Source organism: Mustela lutreola, chromosome 6 (genome assembly GCF_030435805.1).
Source record: "Mustela lutreola isolate mMusLut2 chromosome 6, mMusLut2.pri, whole genome shotgun sequence".
Taxonomy (NCBI): domain Eukaryota; kingdom Metazoa; phylum Chordata; class Mammalia; order Carnivora; family Mustelidae; genus Mustela; species Mustela lutreola.
The window spans coordinates 120,074,501-120,100,085 of NC_081295.1; the positions used below are offsets into that span (position 1 = coordinate 120,074,501).

Genomic DNA, 25,585 nt, shown 5'->3' on the forward strand with positions numbered 1-25,585 from the left:
ACAAGTAAACATACACAAAACATAAAGCCAGGGAAGACTATAGGTAAAGATCATGTGAACCAACTCCTTTAAAAAACAAAAAGAGAAGCAATTTGGAGATCCAGATCACCCCACAAAAAAACCCAAAAACCAGTTCATACTCTGAAAGACAAGAGATCATTCAGTGGCAGGTCAGGGCCTAGAATCTGGCCCACTGACATCCAGGACAGTGTTCTCTGCACCAATGTGAAACCATCCCATTCTTCCCCCCAAATCATAACCCTGATGCATAAGGAACATATCCAAGTCTTTGCAACTCTGTTTTCAGGCTCTCTCTCCCACGTAAATTACTCAATCCAGTCTATTGCCAGCTTAGGTTTCAGGGCAAAGTTTATTTAAAGAAATTAAGTAACCTGTGACAATCTCCCCATTCCAATATCTACTTTTCTATCTCTCAACAAAGGGCCCATCATGTGTGAGTGGGACGGAAAGAGGGTGTGGTCCTACTGTACAGTTACTCTTCAGCCTTCTGTATGTGCTGTTCCAATCTCGGACAACAGCCACTTGTTCAATAGTGGTGCTACCCTGAGAGCATTTTAGGTCAGTGGCCATCTCCTGAGTTCATTGGTCACACTCCAATCACTGTAATCAATATAAGGGGGATCAGTGGTAGACAAAGGTAAAAAAGAGGCACAGGCTGTTGAAGGAATATCCTCTATTAAAAAGAGGGTTCTAAGAATGACACATGGAATGCTTAATTTGTTAAAGTGCTCAACTACAACATTAAAAACAGAAGTGTTGGGAAGGTGCAGAGCAAGTTATGATCGGAGAAGCCTCTGGAAAGAGCGAACAAAAAAAAGTACTCTTTCTTTTTAAGAGTACTTAAAAAGAACTCTGCCTACATTATTTCAGCATTGACAAGGGAGAGGAGAGCATAGAGCTTATTAGTTTTGGAATTATTAGACCTTGGAATCAAACATCCCTACAAGGGAGACCAGCTCCTCTATCACCACATGGAGACCAAAACGAAACATTTATCATTACATCTTTTTGCTCTAACTCTTCTCTCACCAAACAAACTTCTAACCTGAAGGTTTCCTCCATAATAACGTCAATTATGGGCAAGTGATCAATTTATGTATGCCCTGTAAACTACCTTCCAATGGGGTTGTTAGCAAAAACCTGGAGATGAGAAATAGGACTTCCCAAATCTGCCACGTTGACACCCACACTTAAGAACAAGATATCCAGAATGTACCTATTTTCTTGGCATGATTACAAGATCCAGGAGAGGGGTGCAACGGTTGTGAGGAGAAAGTATCCAACAGCAGCAGTGGCTCGCTTATCCTAGAAATTAGTGTACAGCCTCAGCAGTCAGTTGTAAGTCCAGTGAGCAGTGGCCCAACCCTGGCCCTTGCATAGGTCCCGATGGCGAAGGAAACAGGCGTGGACTCGGAACCGACGGCCGCAATGGGGGCAAGCATGCAGGGCTCCAGCATGGGTCTTCATATGCTCTGTCAGATGGTGCTTCAGCTTGAAGCGCTTATTGCAGATGCCACAGCCAAAGGGCCGAAGGCTGAAGGTCAGCATGATGTGCCGGTCACGCTTTGGCTTCACAGCAAACCGCTTCCCACACAAGCAACCAAAGCGTTTTCCATCGGCAGGGGGTGTACCTCCTAACTTGACAGGCCCGTGCACAGCCTGCCCTGCACCCCCAGGTCCCCCACCCCCTGACAGGATTTCATTACCATGAAGATCCACTGGTTTCCAGGATGGACCTCCTCCTCCTCCGTATGTCGCCCCTGCTCCTGAGGGCAGCAAGAACCCTAGCTGTCCATTCCCTTCAGTGTCCCCTCCAGGAAACACTTTGGTCTCCTCCTTTGTTCCTCCAGACTGAGTTCCACCTCCTGATACCTCTTCTTTAGGCTCAGAGGGTTCCTGCTTAATGTAGAAGACTTTGGGGGGCAGTGCAGTGTGAGGGGCAGGGGGCTCAAGTGGTGCACTCTCACCCTCTGAAACCCTGCGGGGAGTAGTGGATATGGGCAATGGGTGGGATCCATGAGGACAAGGGAAAGCCCCTGATACTCTCTGAGGCTGAGGTGTCTGAGAGGGCGCTGTGGACCCCTGGTCCTCCTCCTCCTCATCTTCTTCTTCCTCCTCCTCCTCCTCTTCTTCAACTTGAATCTGTAACACGTCTCCCAGTTCACTCCCCTCCCCTAAAACAGGGCTCTCAGTAGAAGTGGAAGATTGCACGGGGGTCTGGAAAGGGGAAGAGCGAATGCACCAGCCTCCTGGAGAGGATGTGGTGGAAAGAAGTGTGTGGTAAGAGGGCGCCCCTCGGGTTGAAATTCCACCACCTGAGGTTTCAAGTTCTCTAAGAATCTCTGAGCACTGATCGACTACTTGCCACATCTGGAGACCACTGGCCACAAGGAGGTGGGCAGGGAGAGCATCCAGTGGTAGACGGAGGCGTCCTGAATAAATGAGCTGCAGCAGCCCCTCGAAGGCATCGGCTTCAATGACACTAGGCAGAGTGAGACGCGGCGCATCCCCCAGAAGAAGTTTGTCATGGAAGTAAGGAGAAGCAGCAGCCAGCACTGCTTTGTGAGCCCTAAGTTCCCGACCCTGCACCAAGAGGGACACATCACAGAACTTTCCCTCTAGCCTGTGGCGGTTCAGGGCTTCCAATAGCACTGAGCTATGCTGCGGGAACTCGATCTGGATGGTCCGTGGGGCCGGGCTGCAGGTCGGGGAGGGGGGTACAGGGGGCATAGGCGTCGCGGTATCCATATGGCCGCTTCAGAAAGAGCGAGATCCCGGAGGACCAGATACAAGAGACGAAGAGCTGGGGGCGGACCCCCTCGTGGGATGAAGGCTGTGGAGGAAAGAGATGGGGTCACAGAAGCTCTGGGTAAGGACAACTACGTCTCCTCACACAACACCCGCCTCCCCAACCCAACAGGCGGAAACTTTTCAGTCAGTGGTAGTTTCTGCACATCAGTCCCGCGCACTCCCCCACCAAGAAAAGAAAAACGAAACAACCACAAAAGACCAACCGGGGTTTCACTTCCTGGGCCTGTGGAGAAAGATAAGGAGGTCCTTCAAGCCACGCGCCTGACCTCGCCGGCCCCTGACCGCTAGCGCCCGCCGCTACACTCCTCACGGTGCCCAGAGGTGCACTTCTCTCCCAGGAAGCCGCGGCCGCCAGGAGAGCGTGAGCGCCGGCCGGGAAGCCCTTCCCGCCGCCACGCCCCCGCCGGTACACACGCGGGACAGGGTCGTAGCGCGTCCGCGGTCACTGTTCAGTCCGGGGCCGGAAGCCACCGCCTTCCCACCGGACGCCAACGCCAGGTATGGTGGGCGTTGCCAGAGCCGCAGCCAATCGGAAGGCACTGGCCTACAAGCCTCGTGTTGATTGGTTGCGCGGGCGAGAAGGCGGTGAAGGTAGGAGGTCTTTGGCCCCCGAGCGGAGGCGGATGGGGAGGCAGCGCCTGCGGGAGGACCGCGGGCCAGTCCTCGGGACACCGTAGCCCGGAAGGAGGGGGCGACTCCTAAACGCCGCGAGTGATTAAATTTAGCGCCTGTCCCCAGCTAGGTGCTGAGAAGGAGAGATTAAGTGGGCATCCATTGTGTGGGCCGCCATGTCCCACGTCACCTCGTATCCTTCCCCATCCCTGCAAGGTAGGTATTGCCGCACTCAGTTTCCTCGGGGGAAACCGAAGCTGGCAAGTAACGGGCCTAGGATTAGAACTCAAGATTTGCTAAGGAACCAAGTTCGTTTCCCCATTCCCTGAGGGAGCATTTTAACTAGCAATTAAATAAACCTTATTTCTAGGTCATTACTAAACATGTATGTATATGTGTGTACATATATGCTTGGAATTTTTCTGAATCAGATAATGTTCCTTGGCCTCTATTCATTCGAGATAAGGTGAGAGCTAGATTGGGTAAGCTTGGCCAGTGCACAACCACCTGCTCAAAAACAGAATAAATCTGATAAATCGCTGGGTCCGGAGAATTATATTCTGGAGGAGGCTTTAGCATCGTGCAGGGATATGGTTTCTCCCAGGCTGTCAGCTTCCTGTCAAAAAGCAGGACCCTTTTAGTCCTTCTGGAGGTCCTAGCTTAGGAAAGTCAGCACAGCGATAAAAGAACAATCTCCGTTTATTAAACATGATTTTTCTGTTTCACCACACACTCCAGAAAAAAAGGAAATGGGGCTGGGAGTGGAGAAAAAGGGATAGTTGGTGGGGGGGCGGACAGAGAAGGCTGGGAGTGGGGTGGGATAGGGTGGGGAGGGAGAACGAGAAAACAAAATAAAACAGGTAGGAAGAGCATCTCCCTACCCTTAGGGTGGTTGAGGGGGAGGGAAGCGTGGGGGGGAGGGGGCCAGGAAGCTCTGTACAGAGGGGTTGCCCCCAGCCCACACACACACACCCCCAATATGTACAGTACAAACCCCAGATAATTACAACAGCCAAAGAGAGGAGGAAAGGGGGTCCAGGGGTAGGGTCTGAGGTTGGGAAAGCAAGGAAAGGGCACAGGGATAAAATTTCACATATTTACAACTTTTATATAAGTATAAATTTGGCCCCGGCTGGGTGTATATGTGTAAGGGGATGGGACTGAAGGGGAACTGTCCATACAAAAGAAAGAAGGGTGAAGTCTGGAAAGAGTCTCAATACCAAACGCAAGAAGGGATGAGGGGGCAAGGCTGGGTAGGGGGCAGCAGTCAGGGAAGAGGGGGTACCAAGGAGAGGCTTCTCCCCTCCCATGACCTACCCACCCTAAACCCCATCCATCCTACCTCCCCTATCCCGCCAGAGAGCTATGTACAGAGAAACACCGAAAAATTGTGGAGCTGGCGGGAGGGAGGGCGGTGGAGGGAGATTGGGGAGGGGGGAGGATGAGAGGGAAGCCCAGCCCTGTCCTACCTCCCCCGGGGGGACAGAGTCATGGAAGGGGGGCCCCCAACACCCCTCCTCCAACACAGGTCCCCCCACCCTGGGGGAGAGAGACATGGCTTTTCCTAGAGTAAGTTCCCCCCTCCCCCTGGGAGTAGAGACCAAGAAGAGAGAGGGGAGGGGCAAGGGGGGCTGTGTGTGTCAGGGTAAGGCAGATCAACTAATCTGTCCTCCCTAACATACACACCCTCCTAGACCCTAACCCCTCACCCAACCTCAATTCCACCCCACCCAACACACTGGGGGAGGGGGGGGCATAAGCCCCCTCACCCCGCTCTGGGACCAGCCAAGAGCAGATCAGGTGTGGGAGGAAGGGGAGATAACTCCCATTCCCCCCTTGCCGCCCCCTCCCTGCCCCGGTGGCCCCTCCACCCCATCTGGGTTCTGGGTGGGGAGGGAGTAAATTTAAGAGTAGTAGGAGGAGAAGGAGTTTGTGCGTGCTGAGCCCCCCCAGACGCTCCTGAGAAATCAAGGGGTAATAGGGCCCCCTCACCCGGGGTCCCCTCCCCATAACAAGGGGGACAGGGGAGGCCAAAATGGGGCGGTGGAGGGGAGTTAGATTGTCAGCTCTGGTTACTGCTAAAAAATCACCCTGAAGTTGAAAGTTTGGAGGTGCCACACCCCCAGGGTGGGGGCGAGGGTCTGTCCCCCAGTGCTCAGGGGAACGATGAGGCAGAGGATGGGGATAGCACCCCGGAGTGAAGGGGTCTGTGTGGGGTAGGTGGTGTCCTGGGGCAAGGATCCCTGGGGGTCACAGGGGGCAGCACCCCAACAGGAAGGAAAAGTGGACAGCTAAGGGTCCGCACTCTTCCCCCCTAGAAATGGTGCGGTGGGGGTGGGGGATTGGTGCCCCCCAAGGAGGCATTCAGGGAGGCAATCCCGCTGTCCCTCGGCGACATCCAGTCCTGGTGGTGGGTGCTGTTCCAGGGCAGGGTGCATGGGGAGGGAGAAGAAGGTCTGTGATGCTGGGTGGGCTAGTGGTCTGCGGTGTTTCGGAACTCGCCGTTCTCGGTGATCTGCAGCCGGGGTGGGGGGGGCGGTGCTGGGGGGGCCAGGCCGTTCCAAGGTGGGGCCAGCGTCACACGCGGGTTTGTTGGACCCAAGGGGGGAAGCTGCCTCTCCTGCAAGACACCAAAGAGGAGAGCGCGGACTTATTGAGACGCTTCGCGGGGGCCTGGGTGCCAGCCCCCTTAGCCATGCCCCCCTCCATGACCAGCCCACTCCATAAATCATGTCCCCCTCCCTGCCCCCAGGACAACCCCTCCCACCCCCATCTTCCTATTCTATTTCTCACCTGAAGTAGAAGGTACATCTTCTGGGATCAGGGAGAAGAGAATCTCACCCCCTGACTCCTAACGGGCCTTCAACCCAGGGAGTCATACCAGGAAACCAGTTCAAAAGAAATGAGTTCCTATCTTACCCCCAACCTAACCCCTTGTATCTTCCCCTACCCAGCCTCCCTCTTCCTCTTGGAACCCCCTCCCAGTCCACCCCCAATCCAAGGTAGGAACTTTGTGTTGAGGGAACAAGGGGAGGCAGTACAGCAAAACCTCATTAATCCGAACCCCCGTGGATTTGGAGTTTTTTCATAATTGGAACAAAAACTGGGCTTGAATTTTCCTTCAGCTCTGAAGAAAGGGTGTGCTAAGCAAATCAATGGTGGGAACGTGTCTGTAGGAGGGTACCAGCCAACAGACTTTTGAATCCTATCTATTCATGAACGCATGCTCCCTGAGGACCTCGAGTGGAAAAGCCTTGTTCATTGAGTCCTACTTAAGTGTGTTTTGAAGACGTGCATTCATTAAATAGACACCGCCACTCAATTCTGTCACTTGTTCAGAGTGGTCATCTTCTTGAATGTAACATTCCAAATCAGAGAGAGGTTTAACTGTTGGAGGGGGGGCAAGGGATTCAGGGGGATGGTAAAAACCTTGTGGGAGGGCTGCCTCTCTCTTGTGCTAGGAGCGTCTGCAGAGGCACAGCATGGCCCCATCTCTGTGTCCTCAGGAAGCAGAACTGCTTCATTCTTTTCCACCCCCATGTTCCTTTCAATCCCTCTCCCTGGGATCCCAGTTAGAAGGAGAGGGGTACCAGACCCTACTCCCCACCCCAAACCAGCTAGCTCCTGCCTCCTGCCCTTAGCTCTGGCTTCTGTTCCTCTGCTGGGAGAGAAGCAAGCTTTCTATACTACACTTCCAGTCACTCACTTGGCTTTTTAAAATACAGGCACAAAATTAACCTTTAAGCCAATGGCTGCATTGCAGAGGGACCAAAACCTTAAAGTGATTTAGAAAGGGTCCTATTTATTTCCTGGGCCACGGGGCATTTAGGCCTGTTACATGTAACCATATCTCTGTAGGATACAAAAACATCCCAAATAGAAGCTCCCGAGTCAGGTCTCCCTTCCAAATCAAAGAGCTCACCTCTTCGAAGCTCACTAAAACCCCAGCCTTGAGCAAAACCTCCCCCTTATCTTACTGAGCACCTCGCACATTTTCCCAAAGTCAGCGAGAGAGGAAGTTACTTATGGTAGGGGATCCTGAGTATGGTGGGAGAGCAGGGGAAGGGAACCTCAAATCCCCTCCTCTCTGCCTGTCTGGCAGCAGAGCACAGGCATGCCCCCTAACACCCCCATGGACCCAAATTTAGAAAGTAGATAAATGAGGGTGCCGTTATTCATTTTACAAAAGAATTCACTGCAGGAGTCCTTTAAATGGTGCAGTCCCCTGGTGCCTTCTAGCATCTGTTTACAGATCACTAACTACTTTGGCAGAGAGGCTGGGCAGGCAGAGAGTTAAAATTACAGTGTGAAGAGCCATTGCCCACTGCAGATCAATCCCACAGAAAAGAGAGCATCTCAGAAATGATGTCAATGGCTGACAGGTTCCCATTTACTGGTTTTTAGGTAGGACTATGCGTCCGGCAAGGCCACTGGGTGGCAGGAGGGGGGAGTAAGCTCTGACAAGAAGAATAGAGATTATTTAACATGCTGTTCCTGGCATCTCTGCCTGGGAATCCACATGGCTACTGAGCCCATGATCTTATCTAGGAAGACGGCTCACCCCACTTCCAACTCCCACGCCACATAGGCCAGTCTGCATCCTAACATCTGTCAAGGCTCCTTTTTTGTTCCTTCTTGTTCCACTCACCCTGCCTAGTGTCCTGACATCCCAACAGCATTCTTTCCAGTGCCCCTTCCCAAAGTCTTCCTGAGGTAGCCTACCCATTTCTAATTCCCACCAGTGGGGCCCAGCAGGAGCTGCAGATGCCTTCTACCTCACAGATGTAAGGGAGGAGGAAGAGAGGCACAGGGGAGGGGTGGAGAACCAAGGTTAGGGAGGGAAGAGGAAACCCCCACCTACCTGCCGCAGTCAGCTCGTCCCTCTAGCCAGGGTCCCCCAACCCGTCATCAATTCCACCCCTTAACAAACCCCACCCCTAACGTCCCAACTCCCAAGGACGCTCTGGTGAAATGGGGGGTGACAGACATACATTGGAGAGGCAGAGGAAGAGGACTGAGAGGAGGCTGGGCGGTGGGTTCTGTCCAAGGAGATGAGGGGATGTGCTGGGCCTGTCCAGGGTAAAATGCTTGGAGTGGGTAGGGTGTCACTGAACAGTTCGGGGAGCAGCAGGAAGTGCTCTCTTTGGGCGTGGCTTGGGAGATGGGTCTGTGCAGGACGTGTCAGGAGGGTAGGGTCTGTGGAGGTTCTCGGGTGTGGAGGGCAGCAGTTGGGGAGCGGGGGGAAGAGGCTCCAGAGAGTCAGAGGGAAGTGGGCTTCATGACCAACCTGCAGTGGTCCGGAGTCACCTCCCCCTGTGTCCTCCGCCCGTGGTCAAAGCGGAACCAGGAGAATTACCTGATGAGGAGCTGCAGGGGGAGAGAGTGGGGTCACGGGGTCAGGAGCCTTGGCGGTCGTGGTGGGGAAGCCTGGCGGTCAGAGCAGAGGAAGGAGGAGCGTGGGTGGGAAAGTGAGCAGAATTGGGGAGAGCGAGGGGTAAGGGTGCACAAGGGAGGTCCTAAAAGCTGGCTGAGAGGGCACCTGGGTGGCTCAGTGGGTTAAGCAACTGCCTTCGGCTCAGGTCATGATCCTGGAGTCCTGGGATTGAGTCCTGCATCGGTCTTCCTGCTTGGCAGGGAGTCTGCTTCTCCCTCTGACCTTTCTCCTCTCTTCTCTCTCAAGTTAAGTAAATAAATAAAATCTTTTAACAAAATAAATAAATAAATAAAAGCTGGCTGAGAAGAGAGGGAGGGCAGCAGGGAGCTGGAGAGCTGGACAGGTATGAGGACCAGAGGGAGAGACAGGCCAAAGGCCTTCACTGGATTTAAATACTGAGGGAAGAAGGGCTTATGGGGTGGGAGGGGCCTTCAAGAGCTAAAGAGTCAGAACAGGAAACTATTTCAGAGCTGCCCCGGGACACAGGAAAATTGGGGAGCCAAGAGAACCGACGTGATGGGCACCATTCAGAGCCTGAGAAGCTAGAACTCATACTCTATTCCAGCAAACTACAGCCTCTAGCCCTTCGGCCCAAGAAGAGCTCAGAGGAAGCTGAATTCCCTGATGTGAGCAGGAACAGGCACAGACGGGGCAGGGGTGCTGGGAACTGGGTGGACTCTGGGGGCAGAGAGACTGAGGTTCTGGTGGATGTTCGGAGACCCAGACAGGAGTGGGAAAGATGGGGCAGGAAGGCACAGGGGTGGGGCTGACACTGCCAGGAGTGACAAAGGCACAGACGATGGGATGAAGATGGGGTTGTTGGTGGGGGGTGCTGCCAGAAGCAGCCAGTGGACAAACGGAGGACAGTGGGAGACAGATGGCGATGGGGCTGGGTGGCTGGTGCAGTGAGTGCACGAAGGACAGTGGGATGGATGGGGATGGGACACGGAGAAGATAAATGACATTGTAATTTCCACCTGAGCGTCGAGCAGCCTCTTCTTGGGTTCGGGCAGCGGCTCAGGCATGGCGGGGTGGTCCCGGCGCAGCTCCTCCTCCACCAGCATCAGCCTGAAGGGACGGGCTTCAGTGGGGTTAGTGGCGGGCACGGGCCTGGAGCCTGCCGGGGGAACTCCTGATCCTGGGGAACCCCTGTAGCTCTCTGGAAAAGCCTCTGATGTCCTCCTCTGCCCTCAGAATCCTTCCATAGTTACAACCCAAAAGACTCCCTGTATTAACCTTCCTCTCACGCACCCTCACATCTCCCTGCTAAGGACAGCTTTCTGGGCCTCAAAGACCTCCACCACCCAGACACCCCCTGGCCCTCCACCCTCTCATTCAGGACAATGCCCTCCCGCAGCCCCTCTGTGGCTGAAAGCCTGGCTTCTACGTCTCCCATTCCACCTCACTGAACCTAGGACACCTCCAGTGCCTCCCCTGGGATGCCCATAGCCCAAGAGGTGTCTCTACAGTCATCATTTCCCATCACCTCCCTGCCTTTGATGAAGATTCTCAAGGTGATTTCTCACCAAGGATATCCGTTAGAGCAGGGTTTCAAAATAAATTTCAAGTCAAGCTCTTTTCTTCTAACTAACCTTACTCAAAGCTACCTTCAGAGTGGGTCAAAATGGGATTGGCTGTAGTTAGAGTGGGGCCTGGGATCCCATCCACTTCTCAGGATAGCTGACCCCCTGGCTGAGACACTGTCTTTGGAGGCCAGGGCTTGACAGAGCAGTTGAAAATGTGCACATGCTAAAAGAAGGGCCATTCATTTTCTAATGGAACATCTTTTCAGGGTGAGAGAAGGTTTACCCAGGAATCGGATGGCTAGGGGCTACTCTGGCTAGGGATCTCCTCATGGGTTCGGGGAGAATGTCATAGGCTTGATTGAGAATAACCAGTGGGGAGTCTTGGCCTAGGCTGGGGCCAGACACACAGTGATGGGACAGTAACAGGCACATTTTTTTAGGGGTTCAGAAGTTACTCTGTCAGGGGAGAAATCAGGATTTGGCACAGGGACACTTATGCACTAACTAGAGGTTTCTCCCCACTTGGTGATTGGTGAGTGAGTGGCAACCTCTGGGAGCAGGGTCATGGGCTTTCCTCCTGGTGTCCTGAGTTTGCGACTGGAGGCTGGAGAGGGAGCTCACTGGCTCTCTTCAGCCTCAGGCTCTCCCTTGCTACCCCTCCCCAGGCCGCCCCTCACCTGCCAATGATGCTCTTGATCTGCGAATCCTTCTCCACCTGTTGCTGCCTTAGCCTCTTCTCACTCTGCTCCAGTCGGGCCTGATACTGCATCAAGATTTTGCTGGTCTGCTCTTCCTGGGACAGCAGCCTCCGCTCATACTCTTCTAGCTTACGGTTGGACATGTGTAGCCGTTCCTTCAGTGAGTGGATCTCTTCCTCATACTCCTTCACCTGCCCGCCGGGCACAAGACCCCGCACTGTGAGGGGTGCCTCACCCCGACCCCACCACCCAGTCTCTGTCCTTGCCTTCCATGCAGCCACTGCATGGTGAGGGACATCCCAGCGGCCTTCTCCAGTCCTTCCCCTGCCTGCTGATCATATCAGACATGGGGGCTTTTGAGAAGGCCCTTCCATGGAGCAAACTAAGTGTTCTTTAAAATGGACCAAGGTCATATGGTCCCATACCCTGAGAAATACATACCCGCCCTCACATGTAAATCTGGACGTATGAGGACCCACACAAGAACCTAGACAGACTCAAGGACACACCTTGAGTGACCATACCCAGAAATTAAAGATTAAGGTGACTGCTCAATCTAACCAGAGCAGGGGGAGGGGGATACCCAGGAAGACAAGACAAGACAAGACAAGGAGAGGCTATGTGGGATGACGGATCTGGACTTTAGACAAGTCCAGGCTAAGAATCTAGGACTGCGTCTCTGTTGATACTGATCCTGGAATTCTGGGGCTAGAAGGGCATAGGAGAGCCATTTTATCTCCCCTATTGGCTCTAGAGTCTGTAGCTGTGTGTGCTACTCAATACAGCAGCCATTAGCTATGTGTGGCTCTTTAAAATGCAAGTAAAACTAAACATTTGATTCCTCAATAGCATCAGCCACATATGGCCAGTGGTTACCATACTGGATGGTGCAGATCACAGAACATTTCTCATTACTGCAGAAAATTCTACTGGATAGTCCCAGTCTGGAGCCTTCCTCACCAAAAATATCTCATCTGAGCCATAGAACAGAAAATATGATTTGAAAGAGTATTTGCTCATTTCTCCAAAGAGGATACATACATAATCAACCCCATTCTAGACGTAAAGGAGAGATGTTATTTATGACCTCAGGTGGCTACCTTATGGCATTAAGGCTTAATTCTCTCCTGGAACTTGCTATGCCAAATCCATCTAGATCAGTCCCAAACATTTTCCTATGCTCAAAGACCACAACTCTCGAGAAACTTCTCGCTGCTCCCCCAAACTGGGGTCCTACAGTCTTGAGATCAACCTAATCCTACAGCCACCCTCTTCTTCAGAGCCCTTGGACCAACAGCTTCCCCAAGGAACTTTCTGCTAAGTTATCTGTGTGGGGCCCTGGAGCTCTTGTTGTCTTTTGCTCTGGGCCACCATCAGCTGAGAGTCTGGTCTCTGCACAAATGGGCCAATAAGTACCACTTCCCAACACCGACCCTCTGTCACCTGGTTAAGGTGGGTAAGGTGGACATCATCTGTAGTACACCTATAACCTATCTGTCCCTGCCCAGTTCAGCAGCTCACACTGCTGGTAGAGCAGCCCTCCCTTCCCTGGGTAGTTACAGAAGCCAGGGTTTATGTTCTCCCTGGGGAGGAACCTCAGAAATAAGCTTTAACATAGACCATTTCTCCACCAACAGCCTATGATGCATATAAGCCACAAAATACAGCTGGACGTTGGCTTTCCGACAGACTGTGTATGCCCAGCCTCCCCAAGAGGCTTGAAAGCTTCTCAGGAAAGGGGGATCAGATCTTTGTCTCTTCTTCCCCCTGTAACTACTTGACCCCTGGTGCTTCCCCTGTGCGTACTGGGAAGGTCTGGGGCCCAGCGTACCCTATCCAGTCGGCTCTCGTCCATCGACTTGGAGTACTCCTTCAGCTTGTACTCTTCTCGCTCGATGTGGGCACTCTCGATGTCAGCGGACAGGTGAGGCATGTTGGAGACCCAGGCCACTGTCCGCTCGGAGGCTGGCATGGTGGGGTTCAGCGTGGATGGCGCCTGAGAATGCTGGGACAGGGCGAGGTGGGGGTGGAGAGGAAAGGTGGGAGAAGGCAGGGTGCATTTAGGGGAGAGTGCTGCCAAAGGAGATGACCATCCCAGTCTTGCTCCCCTGCTCTTGTGCCGATGCCCTTGTGAATGCTATTTAATTATTTATCATGTCTCCCCTCTGGAGACATGAGCTCCATGAGGGCATGGCTTGGGTGGCGTTCACTGTCAAAGCCATGGTGCCCAGAACAAGACAGCACATAGCAGGAGCTTTATATACAGCTAATGAATGAAAGAAGGTGAGAACAGTGTGACTTCAGACCCCAGACCATTCTGCCCCCCACTTCCCCAACCCATTTCCTCCTTCCCTTCCTGTCCCTCCCCCATCTGGCCTTCCTCCCACCCCCACGTACCTGCTTCGTGATGGAGGGCTTGAGCCCCCCACCCCCTCCGCCACCGCTGCCCCCGCTGCCCCCAATGCTGCCCTCTTTGCTGAGGCTCTGTTGCCGTGGACGGGCAGGGCCGTAACTCGGCTCCGGTGACTGCAACAGATTCCCACTGGATGGCCGGGGTTTCTGGGCCGCGCTGACGGTCAACTGCTGAGACTTGCCCCTCTGCAATGGAGGCGGCTGGCCCCCGCCACCCCCGCCACTGCCCCCACCGCCACTCCCACCTCCAGGCCCTGAGGGGGCAGGCCTCTGGGGACCAATGGTGATCTGGGGAGGGGACAGCATGTGCTGCAGGTTGTCCTGGAGTGAGAGCTGCCGACGGGTGAAGTCAGTGCCAGAGGGTCCAAACTCATCACTGTAGCTGTGGCTGTGAAGGATGGAAGTGGCAGGGGGCTTGGGGACCCCTGAGGAGAGGTCCTCACTCTTGCTATAGCCATGGAACGGGGCAAAGGTGTCCCCAGGGGGCTCTCCACCTCGGTGGTGGTGATGGTGGTGATGGTGGTGGTGGGAGGAAGGTGGGCCGTGACCACCACCCCCTCCGTGGCCCCCTGGGGGGCCTGGCCCATCAGCAGCCATGTGGAAGAGAGGGTTCTGGAAGGAGAGGGGGATGCGCAGTTGCTGGGCAGGGACACCATCCGTGGTGACACCCATCTGGCTGAGACGCATGCCAGCTGCGGTAATGGACGAGCCGCTCCCCTGGGAGAGGCGTCCCGCGGGTGCAGGCCGCAGCCCCAAGGCCGCAGTCAGGGAAGCCTGGCTCGAGTGCAGCAGGTCCCCAACGGCTGCCAGGTTGGACACACTGCTGCTGTTGAGGCGGCCACCGGGCCCGTCGCCCTGCAAATCCAGCATGGAGACACTCTTGTTGACGCTCAGCATCTTCTGCTCCGGCTCTGTGATGTCCGAGCTGCTTGTGCAGTATGCTGGCGAAGAGCGGGCCAGGGGTGGACGGCTTACATAGAACAGGTCTTTACCCCCACCGGGGGGTGGTGGGGGCGGCTTTTCCTTGGTTGGGGAGGGGAGGCGAGCCATGTCCATAGAGCTGCGGGAAGGGAAAGGGGCATACGAGCAGGAGGTGAGGCTGTGGCCACCGGCAACTGAGCCTGCTGTGGGGTGGCACAGGCCTTGGGGTGAGAAGCGGGACCTGCAGGGAAGGGCGGGGAGCTGGAGGTGGCAGCTCTGGAGAGGGCCGGCAGGGAGCATAGGAGGGGATACATGGGAAAAAGGAAAGGAAAGGACCCCTCCAGGAAGGGAGTGAGGCCTAGAGGAGGGGAGATGGGGGCACCAAGAGGAGGGATGAGGGGCAAGTCCGGGCAGATATGGAGGAGATGAGGGTGCATGGAGGAGAAGAGGAGAGGAGGAAGGTGAAGGCCACTGGAGTGGGAGGGGGGAGCAGAGAGGAGAGGAGAGGGGGACGGGGGAGGGGAGAGCCCCTCACCTGTTGAGGCCGCGAGCCATGAAGGACTGAAGGTCGATGGAGCTGGAGAGAGATGGGAAGAGGGGCGAGCACAGACAGAGAGAAGGAGAGAGGTGGGCAGAAGGCGTGGACGCATGGAAGGAGAGGTGGGAATGGTGGAATGGGTATGGCATCATGGAGGGAGACCGGGGCGGAGGGACAAGCAGGGCGGTCAGCAGAATAAGCAGCAGCCGAGGCCGCCGCGTTGAAATGGATGCTGGGGCTCAGGAGGCCCTGCTAGGATCCCCACGTTACTTCCCAGCGCTGGGTGGTAACTGAGGTCTGCTAGGTTCTGGAGGGGACCAGGGTGGTACTTATTTACCGACCAGGCCAGAGACGGTTCAGTGTTTGGGTGCTACACGGCTGATCCAGCATGTGTGGCTGAACCTCTGCTCTGGGGCAGGCATGGGCCAGCAGAGGGGCTAGGCAAAGCAGAGCTTGTGGCAGGAAGCCCCAGGCTTCCAATAGGCTGGAGCCAGAGGAGCCCCCTCACTCTTCCTGGGGCTCAGAGTTGCCTGCTCCCTCTGCCCTTAAAGGGCTCTCGGCCTAACCCATCTTCTTACCATTTTCTCTGAGAGCCTGCCTCTTTTTCCTTTCTTTCAAGCCCAAGAGAGATGCACAGGGGCCCAGTGAGATGTCCCCTGAGCAGAGAAGTCAGGGCCCCCAGGCACAGGCATGGGGGTCCCCGGTGCTCACCTGTTGAGGTCCCGCATCATGTAGCCCTGCATCTCGGCCGACGGGCCCCGAAGCACCACAGGCTGAGGCCGGGGCCGCTCACTCTGACGGCTCGGCTGCCTTTGGATGTTGGGGTTCCTCAGAGCTGTGCTGATGTCGTTGAGGAGCCGGGGCAGTGGGCCCAGCTTCAGGAGGGCTTCCTGGAAGGGTGAGGCTGTTACCTCAGTGCCCAGCTCTAAGAGGGCCCCAGAGGGTGCGGGGAGTGGGGGAAGGGTGTCCGAACTGGGGGAGTGGTAGAGATGGGGTGGGGACTGGGAGGGGAGAAAAATCTGTGTGAGGGGTGGTCTCTCAGGCCACTGGAGCCTCTGGAAACACCTGGGGAGGGGACAGATGGGCATCTGCTGACCTTACTCAGCTGGGGCAGCACCTCCCAGAGCAGAGCATGGAGTGTGGAGAGCTCTCGGCCCAAGTCGATGTAACCCTCAAAGCTACTACTGTTGGTCAGCGTGTCCAGGTTGGAGATCTCATACAGGAACTGCTGCATGGAACCCCACTCCAGCTCCAGAAACTCATTCATGAATCCCAGAAAGTCCTCCTTTGAGGTAAACCTGGCCAAGGTGTCCAGAAGGTAGAGGTCACGCACACAGAAGGCCTCACACCCACCCGTCTGAGGGTCTCTGGGGACTCGGGAGACCCTTCCTGGCCACCCCCAGCCCCACCCTACCCCTGCCTGAGGCTTCCCTCACTTGGAAAAGTTGGCCAAGTTTTGGATGACCTTGGCGATGAGGGTTAGGGTTCGTGAGGTCTGCTCATCTGGGTACTCCTGCATGAGCCCAAAGAGACTGGGCGACATAATGGCTGGACAGAGGAAGCGCAAGAAGAGCGAGGCGCTGATCAGCCTGTCAGCGATGTCCTCCCGGCCCCGCTCTGCGCAGCGCAGTCGCCAAGATGCAAACACCTCCTTCAGCTCCCTCGGGAACACGCTGAGGGGAAGGGGTGGGGAGACAGAGAGAGAGAGAGAGAAAGAGAGAGACCGGGACTGAGCCCCAGAGACCCTCAGCTTCCAGGAAACATGCTGAGGGGGGTGGTAGGAGGTGAGGGTGTGGAAACAGAGTCAGGGAGAGACAGGGAGGGAGGGACTGCAGCAGGAAGACGGAAGGCTGCTGGAAGAAGAGGCCTATGGAAGAGGGAACAGACAGATCGGGGAGAAAGAAATGGAGGGGGAGAGAAGGTGAGGGGAGAGAGACATGCGGGAGAGAGACGGAGGGTGTATGAGAGAGACAAGGAGAGGAGTAGAAGAAAAACAGACACCAGGGAGAGACAGAGATGGGAGAGAGATGGAGGGTCACTTGAGGTACAGGGAGCTCGGACCCCCCAACTCTTCTGGATTCCAGGGAAATGGGGATGGAAGTGCCCCTGCGTGATCCCCACTCCCTGCGATGGCTCAGCGCTCACTCCCCCACCTCCCCGTTCCACTTCAGCATCCCATTGACACCTTAAACTCTGACTCGTGTAGTGTAAAACAGAGCTCACCATCGCCCCCACACCTCGGAGCTCCTCCTCCTGACTTCCCTGGGTTCTGTCAATGAGGCCGCAGGTCTCAAACACCAGCCTCATGGCCTCTCAAGTCATCCATGACTCCCCACAGACAAGTTCCCTTCTTCCCAGTCAGTTGACAACTCCAGCTGATCCCTTCCTCAGAGGGGCCTTCACAACAGGCCCTTTTCTCCCCTCCCTGCCACTATCCTGATCCACATCTCACCCAAAAACAATCACCTCTAGCTAGCCTGCACCATGCTCTCCCTACTTGTCATGCCCTGCACTCTACACCACTTAAGGATTAATCTTCTCGATCGTGATACTTCTTGGCACTAGCACCACTAATGGCATCCCATGACCCACTGGTGAACTCAGTCTCCTTAGCCTGACAGCTGAGGACTTCCAGACTCTAACTCCAACCCCCCTTTCCGGACCTCTCCTCCTTCCACTCTCCACTAGGAGCCACGGGCTCCATGAAACCTGAGCTAACTACCAGCCCCCAAAAGCTCCCGGGCCGCTCACCTTCACTCATGTGCCCATCCCACAGCCTTCTCCTGCAATGTCTCCTTTGCCCACCATATCCATGTATCAGAACCCAACCCAGTCTTCAAAGCCCAGCCCAGGGACACCTCCTCCATGAAGCCTTCCTTGCTTGTTCCCATCAAAGCTCTGCCTTCTCTGACCTTACGTTTCCTGGGGGAAGCCTCACTTGACACTTCACACCTACTACAACTGTTCTGTGGACTTCCGTACATCTACTCCATCCCTACTCATTCCGGGTGATGCCCTCTCAGGGCAGGGCCAAGCCTCAATCCTGTCTGCCTGCCTCACAGCCCCCAGCACACTGCTCTGCCCATACCCAGTACTCAGTCCTCTTTGCGGATGGACAGATGGATGAACAGATGAACACACGACCCCGGCCCCGGCCCCCACCCAGCGTTCCCAGTCTCACCAGTGGGAGTTGACCACCTTGCACAGGGCCAACTCACAGCACATCCGCAGGTTGGCCTGGTGCTCGGCCAGGCTAGATGCTGTGCATTTGATGGGGTCCACCTCGCAGTTCTCCTCGGACTCATACAGAGCACGGATGAACTCCCCTGGGGTGGGGGCACAACACAGGGTGGTCACACTTGCCAAGGGCAGGGATGGGGGCTGCCTGGGTTGGGGAATTGTGGTATCCCATGGCTGGAGGCCAGAGGCCAGGGACTCGAGGCTGGGAAGCATCAAGCTGAGGAAGTGTGACCTCGGGTCTGGAGTAGCCAGGTTTAGGGTTGGGATGGACATCTGTTAAGTTTGGGAGGAGGGAGACCGGAGGGTGGGCCATACCAATGGCATCCTTGAGGTATTTCTGACCAATCAGTCTCATGTACTCTTCTATGGCTTTAGTGGCGAGCGTGTTCTCGCGGAATATGAGGTGCTCCCGTTCCATGAACCGGTCCACCTCAGACATGGCCATGTCTGAAAGGAAGTCCTGAGGCCCGGGAAAATCCAAGGGTCGGCCTCTGTCCAACCCAAGCTCATTCCGAAGACAAAGTGCCCTATCCTTACTATCCATCCCAACCCCGCCCCCCAGCAAGTGCCCACTGCTGGGTCACCTGTTCCTGAGGGCACAGTGCTCACCTTGGCCTTGCCCGTACTCTGCAGAATGTGAACCAGTGCACTGGCCACCTCCTCCTTGCCCTTGACATTCAGGGCGGGCTCCAGCACCGCACACAGCATCCGGTAATGGTTGGTGACGTACTCTGCAAACTCCTTATAGAGCTCCATGGGCAGGATACTCATGGTCTGGTAACGCGCCTTCAGCCGCACAGCTGGGCAGCCTCCTTTGCCCTTGCCCCCGGAGCCACTCCCAGAGCCCCCACCCCCTCCTGAGCCCCCCATGCCCCCAGAGCCCCCGCTGCCCGTCGGCAGGGTGACGGGGTACCACTGCTCTGTGAAGTGGCGCCCAGCGAGGGTGGCCACAGGCACAGTCACCAGGCCGACATAGCCCGCTTTGTCCTTCTTGCGCTTTTTGTCTGAGTCACGGTACAGATGGAGCCGCAGGGCGCGGACAGCCGGCAGGTTGTTGAACTCGAAGTGCTCGCCCCAGAAGACAGTGTCCCCTGAGGCCGAGCGGGGCTTGGAGGTGGTGCGCGCATACAGCATGTCGTCCAGGCACAGCTCGCAGTAGTACCGCTTTTTGGGGGGCAGCTCCCGAGCCTCTATGATCCACAGCTTCAACACATTGTCCACTCGGCGGCTGTTGTCCTAGGGGAGTAGGGTGGGCCCAGCGGATAACAGAGAAGGGAGAGAAAGACAGAGACACCAAAAGGGGAGAGGCAGTGAGAAAACGCGACAGGATCTCTAAGATGGCAGTCAGAAGGCTAAGAAGATGTGTGTACTGGGTTGAATAGTGTACTCCCCTCAAAATTCGTGTCCACTTGGAACCTATGAATGTGGCCTTCACTGGGGAACTGCTGATCTACTCATATCAAGATGTATCCACTCTGGATTAGTGTGGGCCCTAAATCCAATGGCATTTCTGTATGCAGGGGGAGATTTAGAGACCTAAACTGAAGTCACACAGAGGCAGAAATTGGACAGATGCAGCTACAAGTCAAAGAGCTATCAAGACGCTAGAAAGAAAAAATGAGAAAAACAAAAAGAGGCAGGGAAGGGTTCTTCCTAGAGCTTCAGAGGGACCAGGGTTTTGCCAGCACCTTCTTTTTGGACTTTTGGTCTTCTAAACTTTGGAAGAATAAAGTTCTTTCGTTTTAAGTGACCTAATTTACAGTAATTTGTTACTGCAGCCCTGGACAACTAGTACAGCAAGGGGCTCCTACATCAGACAACAGAATCAGCCTTGGGGAAAGTTTCAAAAGCTCAAAGAATAAACCAAAAAAAATAAGGTGGAATTTGAAGGGGTGAACTGCGGAGTCCCCCCAAAACAATCAGAGATTGACTACAAAAACACACAAAAACGTGAGTTGCATAAATACGAGATGGGCGAGGCTACGTGCAGAATCAGTGCGAAAGGGCCTGGGGATGCATAGGACCACAAGGTCTTGGTCAAGCTCAGGGGAGGCTGCCGCGTGAACAGAACTTGGTGTTCCGATTCTGCATGGGTCAGACTGCACCCAGCCTCTTGGGTCTAATTATGGACAATGAAAAACAAGGGATTTCCCCAGAGGAGGGCTGCCAGGACTGTGAGCTCACTGGAGCCTGGGATCTGAGAAGAGCTGATGGAACTGGGAGCATTTCTCCTGGGAGATAGAAGCTTTGGGAAGAACCCAGACTTGTAGAATCTCTAAGCCAAAAGGACTTTAGAGATCATCTAATTGTCATATAAACCCTATTCCCACCAGCTTTATGGAGAGGAAACTAAGGTCTAGAGGCTTGGCTAACTGACAACTCTATGAGTCTCCCAGAGATGTGGCAAGCAGGGGCTAGGTGTCCAGCTGTCAGGGTACTGGCAGGCACTGCTTGCCTCCAGGAAAGATGGATCAACGCTGTAAGTCTATGACTTCTATGGTAATAGACCCTGAGGCAGAAAGAATGGCAAAAGAAACGGGGACTCAGAGAAACGTGGGGTCACCTCCTGCTCATCCAGGTCCCCTCTTCCCCAAGCCCCACTTCCCTTTAGCTCACCTTGCCCTCTAGGCCCCCAGCTTCCCCTGTGGTTTGACCTTTGCCTTGCGCATAATGTCTGTATCTCCTTTACTCCCAATACCTTGTTGGGTTTCACTGCCCGTTGTAGATTCTCGATCCATTTGTCCCTTTCGGCCGCGGAACGACACGCAAAACATTTTGTTCCTGAAGACGTTGTTACCTAAAGAGGGGTAGGGGGTTGAGATGGGGCTCCAGAGGGGAGGTGACTCCTAAGCACCCAAGACCCCATCACCATGTCTTCCTCCCTTACCTACCCTCCTCTCTCCCAGCCCCAGAAGTTTCTGTTTCCTTACCATCCCCACCTGTGCCACTTTCTCCAGGCCTCTGTGCCCTCACCCTCCATCACTCCTGCCCTCTCCAGCCCACTAGACTCAGTACCTCAAAACAAAACTCCTGGCCCAGGATGGAGCTATGCACTGGCTTGATAATGGAATCTTCATCCAGGTTGAGCTCCAAGGCCTCAGCTGCACTGCTAGGGCTCAGCAAGGACTCATGAGAATGTGACTCCTTGAAGCTCTGCATCAGCCGGGCCCTGGCAGGGAAGGGTCAGACCACAAGATTAGGGCCTCACTCTTCTGACACACCCAGGGGCCAGCTCTAGGATGGAGACCTATCCTAGGTGAAAGAGCCTCCTGAACCCCCTTCCCATATGACAGGGACAGAAAGAAAGCTGGCCTATCCTTGGGGAAGGACATGAGCAAAGTGAGAGAAGCCAGGACCCTTTAAGAATCCTCTACCCCCCCCCCCAATTCACACCTAAGAGGTTGTGAGGACTGGGGACACCTGGAAATATTTCAACCCAGAAATAGACCATGGTAGGGGGGGAAAAGAAAAGAGAGAGAGAGAGAGAACAGGTGGGCCTGGGGCACTTCCAGGTGGGACTTCAAGCTGAAACCAGAGCTTCAATATAAGGGGGGAAAAGTGGAAGTAAAGAACCAGAAGTACAAAGAAGATATTTGTTTGGGCCTGGCACACAGCTAATACCTAAGAAACATGTAATGATTCGAAGAATGAATGAATGCAAGAAGAGGACAAGTTTTAGCAGAATCAGGAAAAAGAGGGAGGGTAAATCACAAGAAATAGGAGAAAGCTGTGGGCAGGGAAGTGCGAAGGAAAAGCTAGAAAATGGGGCCTGGGAAAGAGGGGGAGGTAGGGCAGGAGAGAGCGGTGGAGGCAAAGCCACGTGCGGAAGGAGAGAGAATGGGAGAATGGCGAGGAGCAGCCGGAAAGAGGGGCGTGGGAACAGAGATGGGGGGACAAGCAGGGACTGCACCAGACAGCAGAAGGTAAAGGGGGCTGAGGGAATGGATGCCGGGCCACACAATACAGAGGGATAAGATAGTGAGCGGCTGGGAGATGGCTAGGGGAGGAAGAGTGGAGAGCAGGAGGAAAGCGGGAGGGGGAGCTCGGGTGTGGGAGCCTCCATGAAGCTATTTATAGCAGCCCCGTCATCTTGGGCTCCTTTGCCGTCAGCGCGACGCTCCCCCGGCCCCCCGCCCCCGCGGCCAGGAATACCATGCCCTCACACACCCCCCCCCCAGGCCCAAATCCAGCTCTGGTGACATGAGAGGGGGGCAGGGGACGGTGTGACTCACCTATCCCAACCTCCCTACCTGCCCAATCCTGGGGGCGGCCAGACATGGGGGAAAAGGAAGGACAGGGTTCTCCCTAGGGAGTGATTGGGTGAGGGGAAACCCAAAGAGGGACCCCAAGAAGCAGACAACAGAAGCAAATATCAGATCTCCTGCAACCCCAGCCTCAGACAGTACCGTCAGAAATTCTCTGAGGGCTTCTTCCTTGCACTTCAATCCATGATTAACCCTAAGCTTCCCCTCCCTGTTTTGTCCACCTGTGTAGTTGTGCCAGCCTCCCCTTCCCTTGTCCATTGGTATCTGCCAGCCCCACTCCAAGCAGCTGTCATGCCCTCACACCCTTCTCCCTAGGTCACATTGCTCCCTCTCCTACCAACCCACTGTCCCCTTCCCTGGATTCCTTCATTGTTCTTTCCAGGCTCCACTACTCCTTCTCTGTCCTATACAGCTCCTTCAATCCTGGGCTGGAGCCCATCCTTCTGTTGGCCACATCCTTCTGTTGGCCACATCCCTCCTTGGCCTCACCTTCATTCCCCTTCCTGCCTCTCTGCTTGTCCTCTACCTACCCCCTGCCCCTCTCTTGCTGCTTCCTCTTCTTCATTCTGTCCCCTGGCCCAAAGCCTCCCTCAGCCAATCCAGGGCCTTCACTCTCTGCACCCAGACAAGCCCCTTCCCTCCAATCTCATCCAAAGACCCCCTGTCTTGCGTCCAACTCACCCCACTCACCCCAGCCCCTGTACCTGTCATGGTCAGCACTTCGGAAGCGAGGCAGGATCTGGCGAAAGCTGCTGGTCCGGTCAAGTTTGGGTTGTGACTTCGTGCGTTTGATGGAGCTTTTTAACCTCCGGCTCAGGAAGCCTTGCTGGGGTGGGTTGTAAATGGGGATATGGGTGGGTTGGGGCAGGGTCAGTTCTACCTACTCACCCCTCACCTGGGAAAGAGTCCCTGGATGAAAGTGGGATGGGAGAAAAGGGAAGCCTCTAGAGGTGAGGAAATGGAGATAGGAACCCTGCTACCAATTTGTCTTCCTTTGCTCCCAACGGGTGCAAGCACTGACACACACACACACACACACACACACACACACACAACCAGCTTGGAGAAGGTGGGAGGGCTGGTCTGAGAAACAGGGGGACAGAGCCAAGGAGGGGGAAACCAAAGAGGTGGGGAGAGGCAAGTGCTCTCTCTCTCTCCTGCCCCCTTTCTCAGAATGCTGGGACTCCAGCTGGGGCTGGAGGGGAGGGAGCCCAGCTGAGCCACATCTGGCAGGCGCCTTCACTCACCGAGGGCCGGAAGGGCGCAGCGGGGGCGGCCTCCATGCTGTACTGCTTCCCCCCTGGGACGCTCTTCCTCCTCGAGCGACCCAAGTGGTATTCTGGAGATGGGAAAAGAGCCAGAAGAGAGGTTGGGAGGGGTCGTTGTTAGCCCAGGTGTCCACTTCTGACCCCAGCCCATTCGCCCACCTCCCTCTGCCCCTCAGCTCCAGCCTCACCTACCCCCCGGAAAGCAGCAGGAAGAGCAGCGGCGGCTGAGAGGCTGGCGGCGGGAAGGAGGGGGCAAAGAACCCGAGCCGGAGCCCCCCGAGGGGGACGGGGTGGGAGGCCTTAGGCCCATGACTGGGACTGGCAGTCAGCAGAAGGGCATGGCTGAGAGGGTCAGTAAAACCCCAGTGGTAGAAGAACACCAAAGATCCACGGAAGCTAGGTCCTTGATGCCCACCCCCCCAGGAAGGGGCTAGCTGGGGGGGGCAGTTGGGTTAAAGGTCATTGCCCATAGGCAGGCTTTCCTCTCCCCTCAGCTGGACACATCTTTCACCTGCTCCCCTCTCCTGGAACCCCTGTCTGTCTGAAGAGCCAGGGCTGCCTCCCATGACCCCCTCCCTGGTCTGGAGGGGGAAGTCTTAGAAGAGACCTGTGAGGAGTGGCAGGGGAAGAAGCCTGGGGACAGAAAATCCAAGGAAGGGGCAGATGGGGGGGGAGGGGAGAAGGGGCCCGTTCCACGTGCACTGCAGTGGCTGGGACTCAGAAGGGAAGGAGGGGGTAGAGGGAAGGGAAGGAGGGGGCAGAGGAAAGAGAAGAATGCAGGAGAGTGGGGGAGTGGGCAGGGAGCGGGGAGGATGAGCAGTGAAGGTTCAGGGGACTCCCAAGTGAGGGTAGGGAGAGGAGGAGGAGGGGGGGAGAATGCGGATGAAGGCCGGACGCCAAGAGTCTAGAGGGTTGGCAGCTCAAGAAGGGAAGCTGAGGCTCTGGGAATTGAGAGGGGCAAAGGGGCTAGAGGAGAATGAAAGTGGGGGGATGCCAAGCTCCGGCTCCAGCTCCAGAATGGCTGCCCAGGCCTGGGCTCCCCCTTCAGCCCCACAGTCACCACTGCAGCCAATGGGGGGGCAGGTGCTGCATCAGGGGCGGGGCTACCATCTCCACGGCAACAAGAAGCTACAGACTGGGAGGGGGGACCGGAAGAGCTGCCTGTTAACTCTCTAGGTTCCGGAACAAGGGAGGACCACAGCTATATTTTCACTGTCTGCTTCCAGAATTGCAAATCGCCAGCAACTTGCCCTAGAATCAGTCTCCAGCTTCCCTTTGCTTCTAAAACCCAGGTGTTAGAAGGTCTGGCTACAAAAATGTGGGCTCCATGACACAGGAACCCTAGCCAGACCCTTGGGAACAGTGTGTAGAGCACAGAAACATACACTGAACTGTGGGGGTACGTGTATATAACCACAGTACAAAAAATAGGGATCTAGGTGCTTATGAGACATACAGACAACTGTGAGCACGGGCGTGCCACAGATCCACATTCTGAGACCTTGAGGCCCACATACCCCACGGGATACATGCTTAGACATATGTGAACACTGCAATAGGAGAGTACACATTTTGACCCAGACACCCACATGAGAGCTGCTGGTGTGGACATGTGGCCCCAGTCCCGTGGGCAATCATGTGGGCAGCACATTACAGAAATGGACAGTTAACCCTGACACACACACACACACAGGAAGTTGGTTTAACCTCTAAGATACATGCCTGAATATACTGTGGACCCAATCACAGCAAGGTATCCTGGTACCCCGAAAGCACAAACACCATTCATTCACATGAGAAGTATGACCACATCCACTTCATCTCAGGACAACCCCTTCT

At 55.3% G+C, this 25,585-nt stretch overlaps 2 protein-coding genes across 16 annotated transcripts in view; both read right to left on the reverse strand.

The window, feature by feature from the left end:
• Window positions 1–351: 351 nt before the first annotated feature.
• ZBTB9 (zinc finger and BTB domain containing 9) lies at window positions 352–3,287 on the reverse strand. The gene is made up of 2 exons (XM_059178639.1): window positions 3,036–3,287; window positions 352–2,854 (listed from the first exon to the last, which is right to left on the reverse strand). The coding sequence occupies exon 2, from the start codon at window positions 2,767–2,769 to the stop codon at window positions 1,354–1,356; it is 1,416 nt and encodes a 471-aa protein (XP_059034622.1). The 5' UTR covers window positions 2,770–2,854; window positions 3,036–3,287; the 3' UTR covers window positions 352–1,353.
• An 838-nt stretch (window positions 3,288–4,125) lies between these two features.
• The window catches only part of SYNGAP1 (synaptic Ras GTPase activating protein 1), a 31,941-nt gene continuing 10,481 nt past the window's right edge, over window positions 4,126–25,585 (reverse strand). For 5 of the 15 annotated variants that reach the window (XM_059178625.1, XM_059178630.1, XM_059178636.1 and 2 more), the window contains 16 exons: window positions 23,726–23,817; window positions 23,183–23,304; window positions 21,229–21,382; window positions 20,912–21,010; window positions 18,823–19,449; window positions 18,529–18,673; window positions 18,155–18,299; window positions 16,410–16,646; window positions 16,070–16,271; window positions 15,685–15,863; window positions 14,971–15,012; window positions 13,500–14,574; window positions 12,934–13,107; window positions 11,082–11,293; window positions 9,856–9,946; window positions 4,126–6,064 (listed from right to left, as the gene is read on the reverse strand). In XM_059178625.1, the coding sequence (XP_059034608.1) occupies window positions 5,918–6,064; window positions 9,856–9,946; window positions 11,082–11,293; window positions 12,934–13,107; window positions 13,500–14,574; window positions 14,971–15,012; window positions 15,685–15,863; window positions 16,070–16,271; window positions 16,410–16,646; window positions 18,155–18,299; window positions 18,529–18,673; window positions 18,823–19,449; window positions 20,912–21,010; window positions 21,229–21,382; window positions 23,183–23,304; window positions 23,726–23,817 (3,743 nt within the window). In that variant the 3' untranslated portion in view covers window positions 4,126–5,917. Of the gene's footprint in view, window positions 6,065–8,731; window positions 8,872–9,855; window positions 9,960–11,081; window positions 11,294–12,933; window positions 13,108–13,499; window positions 14,575–14,970; window positions 15,013–15,684; window positions 15,864–16,069; window positions 16,272–16,409; window positions 16,647–18,154; window positions 18,300–18,528; window positions 18,674–18,822; window positions 19,450–20,911; window positions 21,011–21,228; window positions 21,383–23,182; window positions 23,305–23,725; window positions 23,818–23,934; window positions 24,844–25,585 lie in introns of those variants that run through there. The other 10 variants (XM_059178634.1, XM_059178638.1, XR_009354797.1 and 7 more) reach the window with 10 other exon arrangements.